This window comes from Pseudorasbora parva, chromosome 19, assembly GCF_024679245.1.
Source record: "Pseudorasbora parva isolate DD20220531a chromosome 19, ASM2467924v1, whole genome shotgun sequence".
Taxonomy (NCBI): Eukaryota; Metazoa; Chordata; class Actinopteri; order Cypriniformes; family Gobionidae; genus Pseudorasbora; species Pseudorasbora parva.
Window position 1 is genome coordinate 5242653 of NC_090190.1, and position 15815 is coordinate 5258467.

Consider the following 15815-nt stretch of genomic DNA (forward strand, 5'->3'; position numbering starts at 1 on the left):
TTGTTTTTAGTTGTTTACACATAAGTTATGTGATGTTTGAAGACAGAATATACTAAATATACGGGTTTTACAGGTTTGGTTTCCATCAGTGATGGTATTATGGACATTCTGGGGAAAGGAGTTACTAAAAATAACTCTAGGTAGAGCTTTGACTGCTGTGTCTCAGCAAGATGTGTTTGGTTAAGACTTTATCATTTTAGCTCCTTTACTGCACCATATTGCATAAATGTTCAAGGGTAAAATGTCACTCCTGACTAACGTTTTTGCACGTTCCCAGATTTAAGGGTTTGGCACTTAAAATCAGGGCACTACAAGAATTGTTATACTTTATAAAACTAATGTTAGTTTAATAAGTTAAATACTGATACAAATTCAAGACTGGGTTGAACAGTTTATTTTATTTTTTTAAATCAAAATCATCAAACCATTTGAACAAAACCCATTACAATTTAACAATACACACAACGATAGAAACTAGACTACAAATCTTAAGGGGTTAGTTCACCCAAAAATTATTTTGTCATGAATTACTCACCCTTATGTCGTTTCAAATCTGCAAGACCCTTGTTCATCTTAAGAACACGTTTATTTATTTTTGATGAAACCGGAGAGCTTTCTGCCCCTTCAATAGACAGAAATTTAATTACCATTTTCAAGGTCCAGAAAGGTAAAAGTATCATTAAAATAGTCCATATGATTACAGTTGTTCAACTTTAATGTTTATGAAGAGACAAGAATACTGTTTGTTTAGTCATTCTCCTATAATGTTCACATAGTAAAACCAGTACAATGCTTCGGAGTTCTACATCTAAATGATGCTCCATTATTGGCCAGCTCCAGCATCAGCATCAGACGCATGCCTAGTGGTGCTCACATAAACAGCATCAGCCAATGGTGAGCCACCGTTCTGATGTAAAATCTTAAGTGCAGCACTGTATTTACAACGCAAGCCATGTTGGAGACTGACACAGAAGTTAATTATTGAATAATTTTTTTGTTTTTTGCAAACAAAAAGTATTTTTAACTCATCGCTTCTTAACATTAAGGTTGAACAGCTGGAGTCACGTGGATTATTTTAACAACTATTGTTTGGACTATTGTTTTTACTACCTTTCTGAACCTTGAAAGTCTGGACCTTTAAATGCTGTCTATGGGTGGTTCAGAAAGCTCTCAGATTTCATAAAAAAATATATCAATGTCTTACTGGGTTTGAAAAGACATGAGGGTGAGTAGTTAATGACAGAATTGTATTTTTGGGTGAACTATCCCTTTAACATGACAAACTAAAAAAAGGAATAAGAAATAGCAGAAAAAAAGTATTCCATTTACTGGAAGATCAATCACTGTAGGCTATTGTTAAGCTAAAACCATGTCACATCATGAAGTAACCGACTCATCAGCTTTATCTACGAGCCACAAGCTCCAGAAGAGTTGAGGCAATCTTGTCAAGACTGGTGGAGGTGCTTGCTTCTTGAGGCGGTGAGGATGATGGGTGGAACGGGTCGTAGGGTTCATCGCCAGTTTGACGGTCATTCTGATGGGACCTCTGCTGTCCTCTTCCTACATACATCCTTGCTTCTTCTTGTAGAGAAGTTGGTGGGAAATTACCAGGAGGCTTACCAAAGCTCTCTGAAAACAAGACAATCAGGAGATCATGAATGTTTTTTTTTTTTTTTTTTTTTTTTACAAATTCTTAGAAACACTGAAATCCTGTAAATACTATCTGCTCCTCAGGAAGACTGGTTTACCTTGAAAACCTCTCTCAACACCTGCAGGGCCTCTGCCCTCAAAATGCTCAAATGATCGTCTTCTTTCAGAATCAAAATTTCCAAAGCCTCTGTAATTGCCTTCATAATATCTTGTCTCTTGACTTCTTCTTGGAGCTGGTTCTCTGGAAGCTCTTGAATAGTCTTCGTAATTTTGTTCCTTGTCTCTAGGATCTTCATCATATAGTCTTCTCTCTGGAAGACCTTGAGGGTTCTCTTGTAACCTTGAATTTTGAAATCCTCTGGGATCATCAGCGTATGGCCTTGTTTCTTGATGGCCACTTGGATAACCGTCAAATCGGTTTGGCTCCTTGTAATCTTCTTCATAATGCCTGGTCTCTCTAAGACCTCTGGGGTCATCCTCACTTTGTCGGACCTCTCGAAAATCTCTAGGGTCATCTCCATATTGTCTGGATTCTTGGAAATTTCTGGGATCGTTTTCATATCGTCTGATCTCTTGGAAACCTCTGTTTTCTGAATACATGCCATCTGGATCATCCCTTGGGTCTTTATAGGCATCTCTGCGTTGGTCCGTCTGCTTTAATCCTCTGTGATCACTGGCAGATTGTGAAGATGGGCCCTTTAGATGAAGGATAACAAAAAGATAATAATTTAGACTGAATTAAATGGAAATGATTCTTAAAAGATAACACTGTGCTTACCCCATCTGCTCCGGATTTTTTGGCTTGGAACTCCTTCAAAACTGAGCACAACTTTTCTTTAAGAAATCTGGCATCATCCATATTTTCGATCTGGATGTCACTCTGTAATTTGAAAAGAATAAGTTTAAATTCAATCTATTAAGCAAGTTATTTTTGTTATGTTGGTCAAATATTGTGCACTCACAAGTATGTCCAGAACGTTTTCATGTTTTGGATCAAGATGGGACTGGGATGTACTTCCAGGATCCACAAATTGGTTATTGAATGACTGTATAGAGGGGAATAACATGAGAATTGCAATGAATTTGAAATATTAAATATGCAAGACAGCCAAAGCCAACTGTAGGCTGATTAAGGTGTATACATGCTGGACAATTATCACATTATCTACTTCTGTTAAGAAACAAAATAGTGAAATTTCACTAACAAAAAAGATCCATTTGCTATCAATAGTTTAGTGATGTATAAAGCACAGTTCCTACAGAAGTCCCTTTCAAACCGAGGATCTTTCTGTTGGTCGACAGAAAGATTTTCATGAACCTGTTGCGAAATTTGTGTGGGGAAATTTTATTTCACGTAGGCGGAATGTACAATCACCTTGATTCCTATTAAAATGACTTCAATTCATTAAAATGACTGGAATTCGGCCTTGAAAATCCACTGAACAACACTAAATATTAAATAATATTAATTGAGTGTTAGAGGGGTTAGTAGCTTTGCAGTTTTACCGGAGGTGGAGGATTTGCTCTGAACTGCGTTCCTCGTTGCTTCTCTTTTTGGCTGGGTTTTTTCGTATGTCTAAAATAAAAATGGTAACAAAACAAAAAACAATTGACAGATTAATGCAAATTGGTGTAAAAAATACGAATAATTGCATAACACTGTGCAGCAAAGTGTATGATTTTCTGAACGTCTTTATGAAAAGATCGACAAGCCACCTCATATGTGCGAGTGCTATTTCCTCCGCGGTTGCATCAGAGAATCTGCTCTTCTTTTTCTTTTTAGCTGGAACCGCTTCCTGTGAATATGCTCTTGGATCTCTGGGATCAAGCATGTGGGGGTAACCCTGCATCTCATTAGCATTGTCCCAAGCCTCTCTGTGCAATTCTCTGACAGTCCCTCTTCTCTCCTCATCACGAAAGCTTCTTTCATGCATTGGCATGGGTTTCGTGGCAGTTTTTTCCTCTTCATACGCTGCATATCGTCTACATTCCATTTGCTCTGCCTGATATTTGGATTCTGCAGGGCGCTGGATTCGGAGGTCTTTGTCATTAAATCGGTTTCTTGGCATGCCTTCATTATAAACTTTCTCTTGGACATCTATAGACACATGTCGATCACCTCTTGAGAACTGTCCTTGGTCAAGAACACCTTCATAGTCTTCTCGAAGACTCCTTCCACCCTGGTCTGCATAGGACCTAGTATGCATTTCTCTTTCAGCTCTGTCAGGATAATTATCCCCTCGTAAGCCTCTTCCTCGCATTTCAGCTTCTTCATATGGTTTTTGATGTCGGTTTCCTTCTGGATAGGATTGCTGGCGGATTGCATCATCTGGATTAGGTCTATCATACTGGTCATACTCTTCACCGGTATAATATGGTCTTCCTTGTTCTTTCAAGTACGTCTGTTTATGCATATCTTTAGCCAAAGGTGACTCCCTATTAAAGTCTTGTCCATAGTGGGGTTGTTCATGAACGCTGGACTGTAAATCTCGTCCTGTAAGGTACAACATTTTGTTTAAAACTGTACACAAAATGGAATTCTGTATTGGAAAAAAAAGTCAAATGTTCACCTTGGAAATGTGTAAATAGGTCTCTTCTGAGTGCCTGAAATGAAATTGCAGCTGAATACTAATTTATATTTCAAGATGTTTCATGTAAAACTATTACAAATCATTTTATAAGCAACAAATATGTTAATACCACTGGTGTTCCCCATCCCTCCTGCTTTTCGACTACTGCAGCTTTGGCTCTGGCAACGAGACCTGGCTGTTTCTGTGCGTTGTCATGCCATGTCACCAAGTCTGGCCTTTTCAGTTCCTGATAAGACAGATCTAATGTAACCACTTTATTTTACTCTGAACAGAATAAGGTTCAAATTAAAATGAGGAACGATGCCACCATACCAAGTATTTTTGTCGGTGCTTGCGTCCAACGATATGGGCAACCATACTAAAAAGGTCCATATCAACGGCACACAATCGGCACTTGTATTTAAGCACGGCTTTGCCATCGTCAGTGACATGATCTGGGATCTGTTTTAGAGAGCCGAGACCTGAACACAAAAGGAGGAAGAGTAAGCGGTTTATTCAATTGTGAAATAATGAATAAGTTCACCCAAAAATAAACGTCCTTCCATTCCATATGAATGGTTTTCTTCTGCAGAACATTAAAGAAGATATTTAAAATAATGTCTAGTATTTGTTTTTGGCTGTACAATGAAAGTCAATGGGTATCAAATTCCAGAGTTATTGTGGACCCAATTTCATTTCAGTTCCAGTTTCATTGTATCGGCAAAAACATTTTCCAAAATATCTTCTTTCGTGTTCTACAAAATAAAGACATGAGGTGGATAAATGATGATTAAACTTTCATTATGGGGTGAACTATCCCTTTAAGACCATTTTACTCATCGTTATTTCAGTGGTCTCTTACCCAATTTGAGTGATAAAGTAATCTTACCAATAATGGGCTCATCAAGATTCAGGTATTTCAAATATTCTACGATGTCTTTCCATTCTGGCAGTGGAGGTTGTCTCGGAATCTTTCCTATAAGGACAGAATAAGCTCATAAAACATGTTCATTTCAAAATATTGCAAACATACAAAAACATATTCCTATGTCTAAGTAACAAAGTGTCAGGCATTATAATTTTTATAAGCAGTTTGTACCTGTTTAAACAGGTCAGATCACAGTAATGCTATTTATTTACAAGCTAACCACAGGACATGAACTGTTGAGGAGCACAAATTGGATGAAGATTGATGACGATTCCACCAAAATGCTGATGTTTGCTTCAACATTTGTTTCCATTTGACCTTCTATCAAACATTAAAAGATTAACCATTTCTGGTTAGGCAGATGTTGATTTAGACTTTTGATAACAGCTCGTGTCATCCTTCTTACCGGTATTTAAAGGACATTACCATACATTTCTGTTGAAACGTCACATTTCCATGAAAATCCGTCAAGTCCGAGGCCGTCAAATGTTCAGCAATCATAAAAGACATCTCTTAGTGAAAGACAATTAAGTCTCATATAGTTGAGTAATGCTGAAGCATTACCAAATTGTCCTAATCCACTCAAGAATCCACATGGTTTCTCAGATCTCAACATCAAAGTCCAATAAGTTCAAAAAGTCGTGCTGAAAAGCATCTTTGTGCACGGCAAGAAACAGGTTTAGCACAGGTGATGAGCTGGTACACCCGTTGCACTAGCATTGACATCACTATGGCAAAACAGCATCCAGGATTGAGATCAGTCTGAAAGATGCTGTAAAAATCCATACTTATGCACCTGTGATACTGTTCATACATATCATATGTATGAAATACTTGCTTTTCTAGTCCTCAATGCCCCCTTTAAGGGAACGCTATGAAATTGAAATCAAAAAGTCAGAAAATCTGCTGTCCACACTGGAAGCATTATGCTATTAACAGCATGTAGAATGTTTTTTGGGGAATATACAAATGATTCATCCCACATTGCACATTTAAATAAATGTGTTGAAAAAAATACACTGGATGACATGAACAATGAGGCAAACCATGAATTCATTGTTCAGATGTAGTTCTTAAATCACCATTTTATAGAATGTTACAGGATTTATTAAACATTTTGTGCACAGCATTTTTTATTTGCCCTTGTAATTTTTAAATCAAAAACATGATTTAAAGTGTCCCCTCACAACGACATCGCACTGATGTACACGTCGTCAGAGAAGAGAAGGCTGACCAATGAGGTTTTCCAACAGCCAGATGGGTTTCAATCCTGCCCCTCCAGACACCGGTCACTCACATGAGACGTTTGCAATAGGAAAAAACAACAACTGTCCAATCAATTCCTGATAGACAAAATCAAGTCCCACCCTACATTTTTCCCCCAGTCGACAAGCCCCTTCACTCGGATATACATTGGAATTTCCGTTTTACGCCTTGCACAAAGCCGGAAAAAGTCCTCTCTACATTCCTGAAATTGATTCACTTCTTATTCTAGTCTTGTTTCTTTAAAAAAAAATCCACTGTTCCATTTCCATTTAAGCATTTCTCATTTCAGGTCTGCGATTCAAACAAGATTCTGGTTCTTCTTCCATCTTCAAATCCACGACTGACTGCCAGCAAAATTATATCAGCTACGTCTTCATATTACTTCAGGGGAAAAAAAAATCAGTTCTTGTGATGATTCCCATCATCAGTCTTGAATCTGAAGTTTGACGGCTTTTTGGCCACCATACATTTTGATGGCAGGAAGACATCTTTCTCAATGGAAACCCTACTAAACCTATGGAATGACACCTGACAATTTGAATACTTACAAACTCCTTGAGATTTCTGTTGAATTTCCTGATAGGATATAGAATTGTGCTTCTAAGCACATTAAAATATAACCTCAAAAACAATTGCAAATAAATAAAATTCTGGGACACTTAGAATTTGTGTTTTTTGTGAAAGGTGTGTTCACACTTGTAGTTCAGTTCGCCTCTTGTTCCAGACCAAAAAAAAGAAAATGATACATTTAGTCTTGGTTCTCTTTCTTTTTTAACACCGAACCTAATTCTATTTTGCGGCAGAACTTACTGAACATTTGAACAATGCCTTGTACTGGACTAAATGTGCTTCTTGTATGCATGTTTATATGGTAGTACTTTTACCAGCTGAGGACTGTCACATACAAAAACAAAAAATCTGCTTCCAGGAGACGCAGTTCCAATACGTGTACTGACTGTAATGGACAAATAGTGACAATGATGAAAAGAACCAGGCATGCTTGAGCATTCGGTCCTTAGGGTTGCATCTTGTTAAATTACATCCAGTTTTTGGCTCTTTTAAATGTCTTTGGTCCATGTTGCAGTCATATTTCAGTTGAACTCCACCTGTTTGCTGCGCACCGGGTCTGGGATGGCAGCGTTCTCAAATGAACCACCCTAACAAAGCAATCGCACCAGTTTGTTTTAATCTAACCAAACCTTCCAAGTGTGAACACACCCCAAGTATAATCTTATTACACTGATTCCAACTGTCTAAACAAAATGTGATCTTTTTTTACTGATCACAACAGGGAAACGATTTTTTTTTTAAATTCTCACAAAGTTGTGATTTTTACTACTTACCCTGTGAAGCAAAGGACTCCTCTTTCTTTGAAGAGATAAACAGTGGAGGAAAAACAGGGAGAGGTGATTAAACGTTTTACTTATGTTCATCTCATAGGAGTTACTTGCAATACTGAAATAAAGTAAACAGAAGTTAATAATGACAAAGCAACAAAGAGGGTTGAGATAGTAGATGGTCTGAATCCCAAAATGGGGAGACCTTATTTTATCATTGGGCTCTTGATTAAAGCCAGGAGCTGTATGGGACCTGAATTGTGCATCGCTCTGAATAAAAGTTAAAGGTTGAAGAACCAGAAGTATGGACGTCAATGTGTGTGGAATAAGGAATCAACATTTTCCAGAAGCAATCCAAAAGGTTGGGCTTCACTTGTTCATGAGATGGAATAATAATAAATTTCACAAAAGTTGAAGAGTAATGGGTCACAAGTGTAAAAGCAGTTCTGAACAGTCCAGTGAGAATGTACTTAATACAAATCGTTCAAAGACTAAAAGGAAGAAAAAAACATGATAATGTGTTATTGGATTTAAGAAGGATCAGTACACTATTTTTCCAGCTAGAACCTGTTATTTTATATTAAAACAAATAAAAAAATTATCAAATCAAAATTTTAAATATGACAGAAATCATTTTTGATTACCTAACGTCCAGTCCTTTGAACCCACAATGACAGAAAACCACGACAGCATGTGGAAGTTATAATATCACGGCAGTCTCCACACAAAAGATAAACTATGTGGGAAGAATATATGGTCAGAATTTCCATTTGACCAAAAGTAGTAAGTACTGACTCTTTCCCAGGGATAAATAAAATATATTTCTACTCAAGGGTTGCTTGTTTAATTGCCTCAAACAAAACCGTTTGAGTAACTTTCAAAGGTTAAAGTTTGTCACAAAATGTCACAAACTTTGGAAAATTAAAGCAACAAGTTCTGCAACCTGTGCAGTCGGACTCCTAGAAGCATTGCAGCCAGCCAAACAGACTGGAACTCAGAGATTTTTACAACTCTTGACATTTTAGTATGCAATGGTCACATCCAATGGCCTTTAAATGGTCTTAAAATGAAGCACGTCATCTTGTTGCGCCACCAACAATCACAGTGGCTGTCATCTAACATACTACAGCACATTTCTGTGCAGATGACAACTATTTGGAGTAGTGTGAGGATGCCCTCAGACTACAAAAACAAACAATGCAACACATTATAGTGCTGCTGTGTAAAAGAATATACATGATGTTTCAAGCAGCTCCATCACTTCAGAAGAATGAAGATCCATGTCACCGTAACACTTGTTAAAGCAGAAAGATAAATGTGTATGATCTTCAAAATGTTGAACAACTGGCATCTGGTATCTCAGGGTGTTTTCACACTTGAATCATTTTTTAAAAGAACCAGAAATGGACCTAGAAAAGTGTCTTTGAAAAAGGATGCTTTAGTAGTAATGGGATCTCTTTGTGTTCATACTGTTGCTTATAATAAAGACTCCAAAATACTCCAGTGTCCACACAACTCATCCCAATCTGCTTTAAGAGAAGAATGAGTAGTTTTTGGGACTGGTAAAGCAATGCAGAATAACCAGTATTCTGTTCATAACCTGTGTATACAGTACCCAAGACAAAGCAAATGAAGGCAAAAGGTTGTTCGCAGGTAAATCTCTATTTCTTGGAAGTCCTACAGTTGAATGAAGCAGAAAAGTGAATAAAACAATCAAGCATTAGTGTCTTAAACTACTCAAAAATGTATTACTAATAATACTTTACACGTAAATACATAAACACTAAACTGCTATATAGCGAATACAGACATAGGGTGAATTCAGGTTGATTGGAACACATTTTACCCTTGAGATGACTTGGAAAAAAAGTGTCCCAATCACCCTGAATTCACTCTATATACATTCAAAAAAATTCAGATTAAAACAGCAGCCAATACTACAGTCTTCTTCAGTGTCACATGATCCATCAGAAATATTTCTAATATTCTAATTTAGTGCACAATTTTTGGTATTCCTGCAGACACTACACTGGATTTTCTCTCCTTACCTTCAAGTGTTGTACTGTAGTCACGTGGATTTTGTAATGGGTTTCGCCCCTTATTCGTTTATCGCAGATCTGATGAACGAAAGTTATCAATATTACTTGTCTATAATAAAGTCACATCAATGCATTTACATAAAGTTATGATAAATAGGATCTGTTTCTATGCAGTCAGGTCAAAATAAGACGGGCTTACCATGCAATCGATGAAGGTGTTGGCCTGGTCATCGTCGTACACTGTCAGTAAATCCGACATCTTTGCAAACTAAAATAATACACAATATTGTTTTATAGGGTGATATTTGCATAATATAATATTGGACAGACATGAGAAAGTAATAAATACAGTGCAGAAAACACGAAACAAGCAGATGTACAACACCTTTCATACACGTTTACGTTACGTAACTTAATAAATCAAATTTGCGACGCACCGACTGTTAACGCCTCGTCCGCAAGAATTAGCGATGGATTAGCGATCTGCGCTTTTAATTTACCCAACACAAATCTATTTTCTTCAACTGTGGAGTTAAAGTGATGTTAAAAACAAATGTTACGAAATGAAAATTTTACGTTAGGCCACTTCTTTCGTCCTTGTCTTCTTCTGTGGTAAAAATTATATTTGCTGCAAAGACGTTTGTACCACCTAGTGGATGGGTGCGAATAGTTAAAAATAAAATAAAATAAAATAAAATAAAATAAAATAAAATAAAATAAAATAAAATAAAATAAAATAAAATAAAATAAAATAAAATAAAATAAAATAAAATAAAATAAAATAAAATAAAAATTGTTAGTCTGACAGCCTTAGTCACCATTTACAATAAAAAGCAAACAATGAAAGTGATAGTGACCGAGACTTGTTCTGTCTTTGAGCTCCATAGAACAAAACGCATGCAGATTTGGGACATATTTTTTTATTTGTTTGATTATTTTAATATAGGTGAGCTGCTAGGAACAGTTTTCTGCTGAAATGCAGCACACGTGCTCTTTCCCAAAAGACAGGTTATCACTGCTACAAAATTTGCACATACAGTTTTACCCACTAGGAGTCGGTGTAATTCAATAAGTGTGAGCTTTATGACATTTGCCGGAGGCAATACTGAATATACATCCACTGACAAACAGAAACATATAGGCCTAACTCTCTATCGCTAATTTAATAAGAAAGAAAGAAAGAAAGAAAGAAAGAAAGAAAGAAAGAAAGAAAGAAAGAAAGAAAGAAAGAAAGAAAGAAAGAAAGAAAGAAAGAAAGAAAGAAAGAGAGAAAGAAAAAGACATAATATTGTGAGAATTATAGAAAACTGAGAAACTTGAAAAGTAGGCTATTTGTGCATGACTGCACATTGAGAAACATTTTAACCTTTCGATTGATCCTTTCGAAGAAACTGAGTTAGATCTGACCTGCTTTAAAAACCCAACCAAGAGACCTCCTCTAGGACTAAATCCAGGTCCCAATGTGTCTCATGATTTAAAAAAAGAAGTATTAATTGAATACTGATGGGGAGACAATGGTTATTTAAATTTAAATCACGTTTAGACATTTCACTATGTGTCACATTTCATAACAATATTGTTTTATTCACTTGATGTTCACAAATGAAGAAATTGTGTATTTGAAAAATAAATATTCATTGTGACGTTTTACATCTGTTTCAATAATCCATTCACCCTCACTTATGAAAAACAGTTTGGTGTTTAGGAAAGAACTAGCCAATAGTGCTAGTTCTTTTTTGCCAGTGAGTGTGTGTGTGTTTTTTGTTGTTGTTTTTTTTTTGCCAATGTGCCATTATTGAAAATGAGCCAGAAATGACCTGAAGACAATATGAGGGTAAATCATCAGACCTCATTACAGACTCAGCCACTCACCTCATTACAGACTCAGTCCAAAGTTAAAAACAGGTAATACATAAAATAAACAAACTGCCACACACACACACACACACACACACACACACACACACACACACACACACACACACACACACACACACACACACACACACACACACACACACACACACACACACACACGATACAATAGTGTAAAATATTTGTTCATTTTCAAATGTGTGTTTATTCTTTTTTTACAACAACAAAATTCATTTTAGATTTGATAGAATAAATTCTGAAAAGACATTGCCTTTCTAATAAATATATGATCACGAAGAGTAGCCTATAGTGTCCAGGAAAATTACATGTTTCAAATTCCATCATATTGTACCGAAAAAAAATCATTATGGGGCCCCTGAGGGCCCAGTTAAGGTCACTGGAAAGGGAAAAGGCTGCTTTTTCAGAAGCAAACTCCCGCCCCCTGCCGTCTTCCCTGACTCTCCGTCTCAGCAACGCTCGGGAGAGCCGCCGGCCGGCGCTATTAATTTGTGTTATCCAAGATGGAGGAGGTTTTGTGATGTTCCCCAGCACTCAGAAGTGATCCTTTTCCCGTCCGTGTCAGATCATTCCTCAGACACAGGGGCGGACATCTTTTCCAAATCCTTCTGCCTGTGGGGGAAATAAAGAGCAACTTTAGATTTGGATAGTAGTTTTTTGTGTTTTTCGCCACAGCCATGAGCTCGGGGGAAGGGGCCGAGGAGGCGGCGAAGGACGCGGCCGATATAGCGACGTTCTTCAAATCTGGTAAGCCCGAAACTCGCGAGGCTACTCTGATTGAATGGCGCGAGCCACCGCGCGGCTGTGGGACATTGTTCGTGCACTGTCGCTCATGGGGTGGGTGTGGAGGTTAAATCGCACTGCACATTTGCAGTCGTTTTTCCTACCATATAATGCATTACATGCAAAAATATCTATAATGTTGGTTTGACAACCCTCTTTAGGTTGAAAATGTGGTTTATAACAAACTAGCTGGAGAAATCACTTGGCTGTTTCTTTAGCTCAAGCACTTTGCCCGTTGGTTAAATATTTTAGCAGCATATTTACAGAAATCACATCCTATGGATTTTACCATCTTTGAGATCATTATGTTAAATATATGTGGGTCAATCGTGCAACTTATGAGCTTAGAAATGTTAGTGTTGTGTAGGCCACCTTATGAATAAATCAATTTAGCTGTACTCACAGATACAGATTTTACACACAAACCCCATTATAGTCCTTCATAATCTCAATATACTATATTATCTTGATTTGGAGGCAGCCATAGGAAATGGAGTGAATTCAAAGTGTCAGTTCCTTCTACTTTTTAATGATCCAATACTGCACGGATGAATACAATGCCATCATTTATAAAAACAAGACTATCAGTTAGTCAGACAATCAGTAGTTTATGAACGATCAGACGAATCTGAGAATCGAAGGTAGTCAGCAATGTAAACAATGACCTGGCGTGGCACTCCAACTCCCTGCTAACTAGCTAGCATAGTGTGATAGATTGAGGTGGTGAAAGACAATTGAATAGCTCAACACTTCAACTTATAAGGTCGTTATACACGGAAAAGATAATGACAGACGCGATTGCGGTTATTTCGGTTGGATTTAGCTGGAAAACAGGATTAATCTGCAACCTGATTGAGTCGTGTAGCATTTGGTTGCTAAGTTAGCAAAGCCATTGCAGAAAGATTGATGACAATTACCTTCTGCCTTGGACTAGCTTATGAAATCTCATATTCATTTGAATCAAATATTAGATTGCTTCTAAATATTTATGCTAGTGAAGATGTAATGTGGTATACAGTGATTTAATTAAGAGCTATCTGATGATGATAATACAGGCGTGTATATTACATAAATGACACATCTTGTTGTTCATTCTGATAGCAGGACTTTCATCTGCAAGTCCAGTTAATCATTCTCAAGACCCTTTTTAATGCCTCTTCATAATGCATTCAGGAAATATTCAGTCTGAGACTAGGTCACGAAGTCCTGTCTGAAAACAACCATCTTAAACCAGCCTAAGCTGGTTTCAAGCAGATTCTAGACAGTTTTTAGCAGGTCATTCTGATTGACCAGTTCATTTACTGGCTAAACCAACTGAACACCAGCTTGGCCAGGCTGGGAGACCACCTTAAACCAGCTTAGACTGGTTATAACACTTTTTCTTGTTGGGTAGCCAACAAGGATCTAAAGGATTTATTTAGTTGTTTTTAAAGTATTATGATAAGTTGCATAAGTTTTAACACAAATGGCAGTGCCCTCTTGGGATAGGAGCATAGTGGTTTTGTTTTGGTTAGGTAGGGAAACCACAGTTGGAAGTGCTATATCTTGCAGCTTTCACACCGGAAATCTTTGGTTGTTTCAGTAACCTCTCAAGAGGCTTTTGGTTTTAAACATCTTGCTTCTTTTTAGAAAAGCCACTAAGTTACTGTTAAATATTACTACCTTCTTTGCACCTTCTTGATATGCGTGTTGTTTGTGCTTAATCTTATGTGTGTAAGTTAGTCCTGTATTATTCCATTTTTGCACATATGTGTACCATCATGTTTGAACATGCATCAGCTCAGAGACTCTGTTAACTCCACCTCCTCACCCCTGTACTCACTGAACACCTTGACCCGGTGTTCATCATCCGTCTACATGCCATAGAAATGAATCTCATTGTCTGCTGTCTGATACAGCAATTATTGTTTTCAACAGTGATAGTGTCTTGAGCACCAAATCAGTTTTCTGAAGCTTCACGTGACACTGAAAACCGGAGTAATGCGAGCAGATCTTCACATTTTTCACATCTGTAGTTATTTCTAACGAGTCAAATGTTCTGCCACTCTTTCTATAGAGGTTCATCAGTGATTTAAGGTTTGTCGTCTCATGGGTGTTTATGTTGTGGGACTAATGTTGCTCATACATAAACAACATTCTAGAATATAGACTAAAGAAATACAGAGAAACTCTCATTTTTGACATCTGCATTAAAGGTGAAGTGGGTAATTTTTGCACCACCAAATGGAAATGGAAAACTTTAATACAGACAGATACCAGATCTCTCATTAGCTTATGAACATATGCATTGTTATACAGAGAAATCTTGCAGCTTGGGCTATAACACAACCTTCCCTTCCCTATCATGTCTATAAGGTGAATCTATCTGTATAACATTTTATCTTAACATGATTATAAGGCCACACAGCGTATGCAATTTTTGTGGACATGTGGTTTCAGTTTTTCCTGCTCTTCTCTGTAAATACATTTTAGTATGAAAATTATTGGATAAATCATGATTTGTTCATGAAAATGTTCTTACCCAATGAGACCAAGTGTCTTATAGTGGTCGCAGCATATTTATAGGGTCCTGTGAAATATAAATGTTTCCAAATTCCATAATCCCCCCCCCCCCAATTTCATATTTCCTGTTTGAATTTTTGTGGATTCTTTTAATTTATTCATCCAATATTTGCCATATTCTATGATATTCCAAGTTATTCTTTGAATTGCATCTGTTTTCCACATTGAGGAAATCATCTTTGCCCTGGGTTTGAAGGAGAATGACATGTTACCTTTAATGACCTTCAATCTATTGGTGTTCATGGTTCCATAAAGAACCTTTTACATGGAATCTTTCCTTAGCACAAAAGATTCTTTATAGTGGAAAAAGGTTCTTTAGATTACTTTGAATTGGTTCTTTTAAAGGAACACTCCACCATTTTTAGAAATTGGGCTTATTCAACTTCTTTCCTACATTTAGATATGTGAGCAAATGCATTTTTGTCTCAGTGCATGCATTGTTTTAGTTTGGCAGGGTCGGCGCTAGCTTAGCTTGGCATAATGAATGGAATCCTATGTTGGCAGGTAGCATGTCCCGAGTCAAAGTGATCCAAAAAACCCCCCCACCTGATTACTTCTTATGGCCCGCATATTGACAACGAATGCAAATAGCGATGCAGATTAAGGGTGAGTTCACACTTGTCACGTTTGGTTCGATTAAAACGAACCCTGGTGTGATTGCTCGTTTAGTGCGGTTCATTTGAACATATGTGAACGCTGCCATCCGAACCCTGGTGCGCACCAAACAAGCGGACCGAGACCGCTAAAAAGATGGGTCTCGGTCCACTTCCAAACGAACTCTGGTGCG

The 15815-nt window shown here is 37.3% G+C and overlaps 2 protein-coding genes across 9 annotated transcripts in view; one reads left to right on the top strand and one right to left on the bottom strand.

Moving 5' to 3' along the window:
- Positions 1–379: 379 nt before the first annotated feature.
- si:ch211-13c6.2 (uncharacterized protein LOC100000125 homolog) lies at positions 380–10124 on the bottom strand. Of its 2 annotated transcripts, XM_067426734.1 has the most exons (13): positions 9990–10124; positions 9800–9868; positions 7758–7782; positions 5110–5196; positions 4554–4702; positions 4351–4467; positions 4221–4254; positions 3367–4144; positions 3157–3226; positions 2613–2696; positions 2429–2530; positions 1749–2346; positions 380–1629 (listed from the first exon to the last, which is right to left on the bottom strand). In XM_067426734.1, exons 1-13 carry the CDS (start codon positions 10047–10049, stop codon positions 1403–1405), a joined length of 2400 nt encoding a protein of 799 aa, XP_067282835.1. In that variant the 5' UTR covers positions 10050–10124; the 3' UTR covers positions 380–1402. The 2 variants fall into 2 exon arrangements, with proteins under 2 accessions (XP_067282835.1, XP_067282836.1); XM_067426735.1 differs by lacking the exon at positions 7758–7782 and having other exon boundaries at positions 9990–10059.
- Positions 10125–12141: 2017 nt separating this feature from the next.
- The window catches only part of trioa (trio Rho guanine nucleotide exchange factor a), a 140310-nt gene continuing 136636 nt past the window's right edge, over positions 12142–15815 (top strand). For 2 of the 7 annotated variants that reach the window (XM_067425802.1, XM_067425799.1), the window contains exon 1: positions 12142–12430. In XM_067425802.1, the coding sequence (XP_067281903.1) occupies positions 12361–12430 (70 nt within the window). In that variant the 5' untranslated portion in view covers positions 12142–12360. The remainder of the gene's footprint in view (positions 12431–15815) is intronic. The other 5 variants (XM_067425794.1, XM_067425796.1, XM_067425795.1 and 2 more) reach the window with 4 other exon arrangements.

Coding starts and splice junctions, on each gene's coding strand:
- si:ch211-13c6.2 (XM_067426734.1), bottom strand. CDS start 10,049: ATGTCGGATTTACTGACAGTGTACGACGATGACCAGGCCAACACCTTC. Junction 2,697..3,156: donor GAGCAAATCCTCCACCTCCG/GTAAAACTGCAA, acceptor CCCTCTATACAG/TCATTCAATAACCAATTTGT. Junction 2,531..2,612: donor AAAACGTTCTGGACATACTT/GTGAGTGCACAA, acceptor TTCAAATTACAG/AGTGACATCCAGATCGAAAA.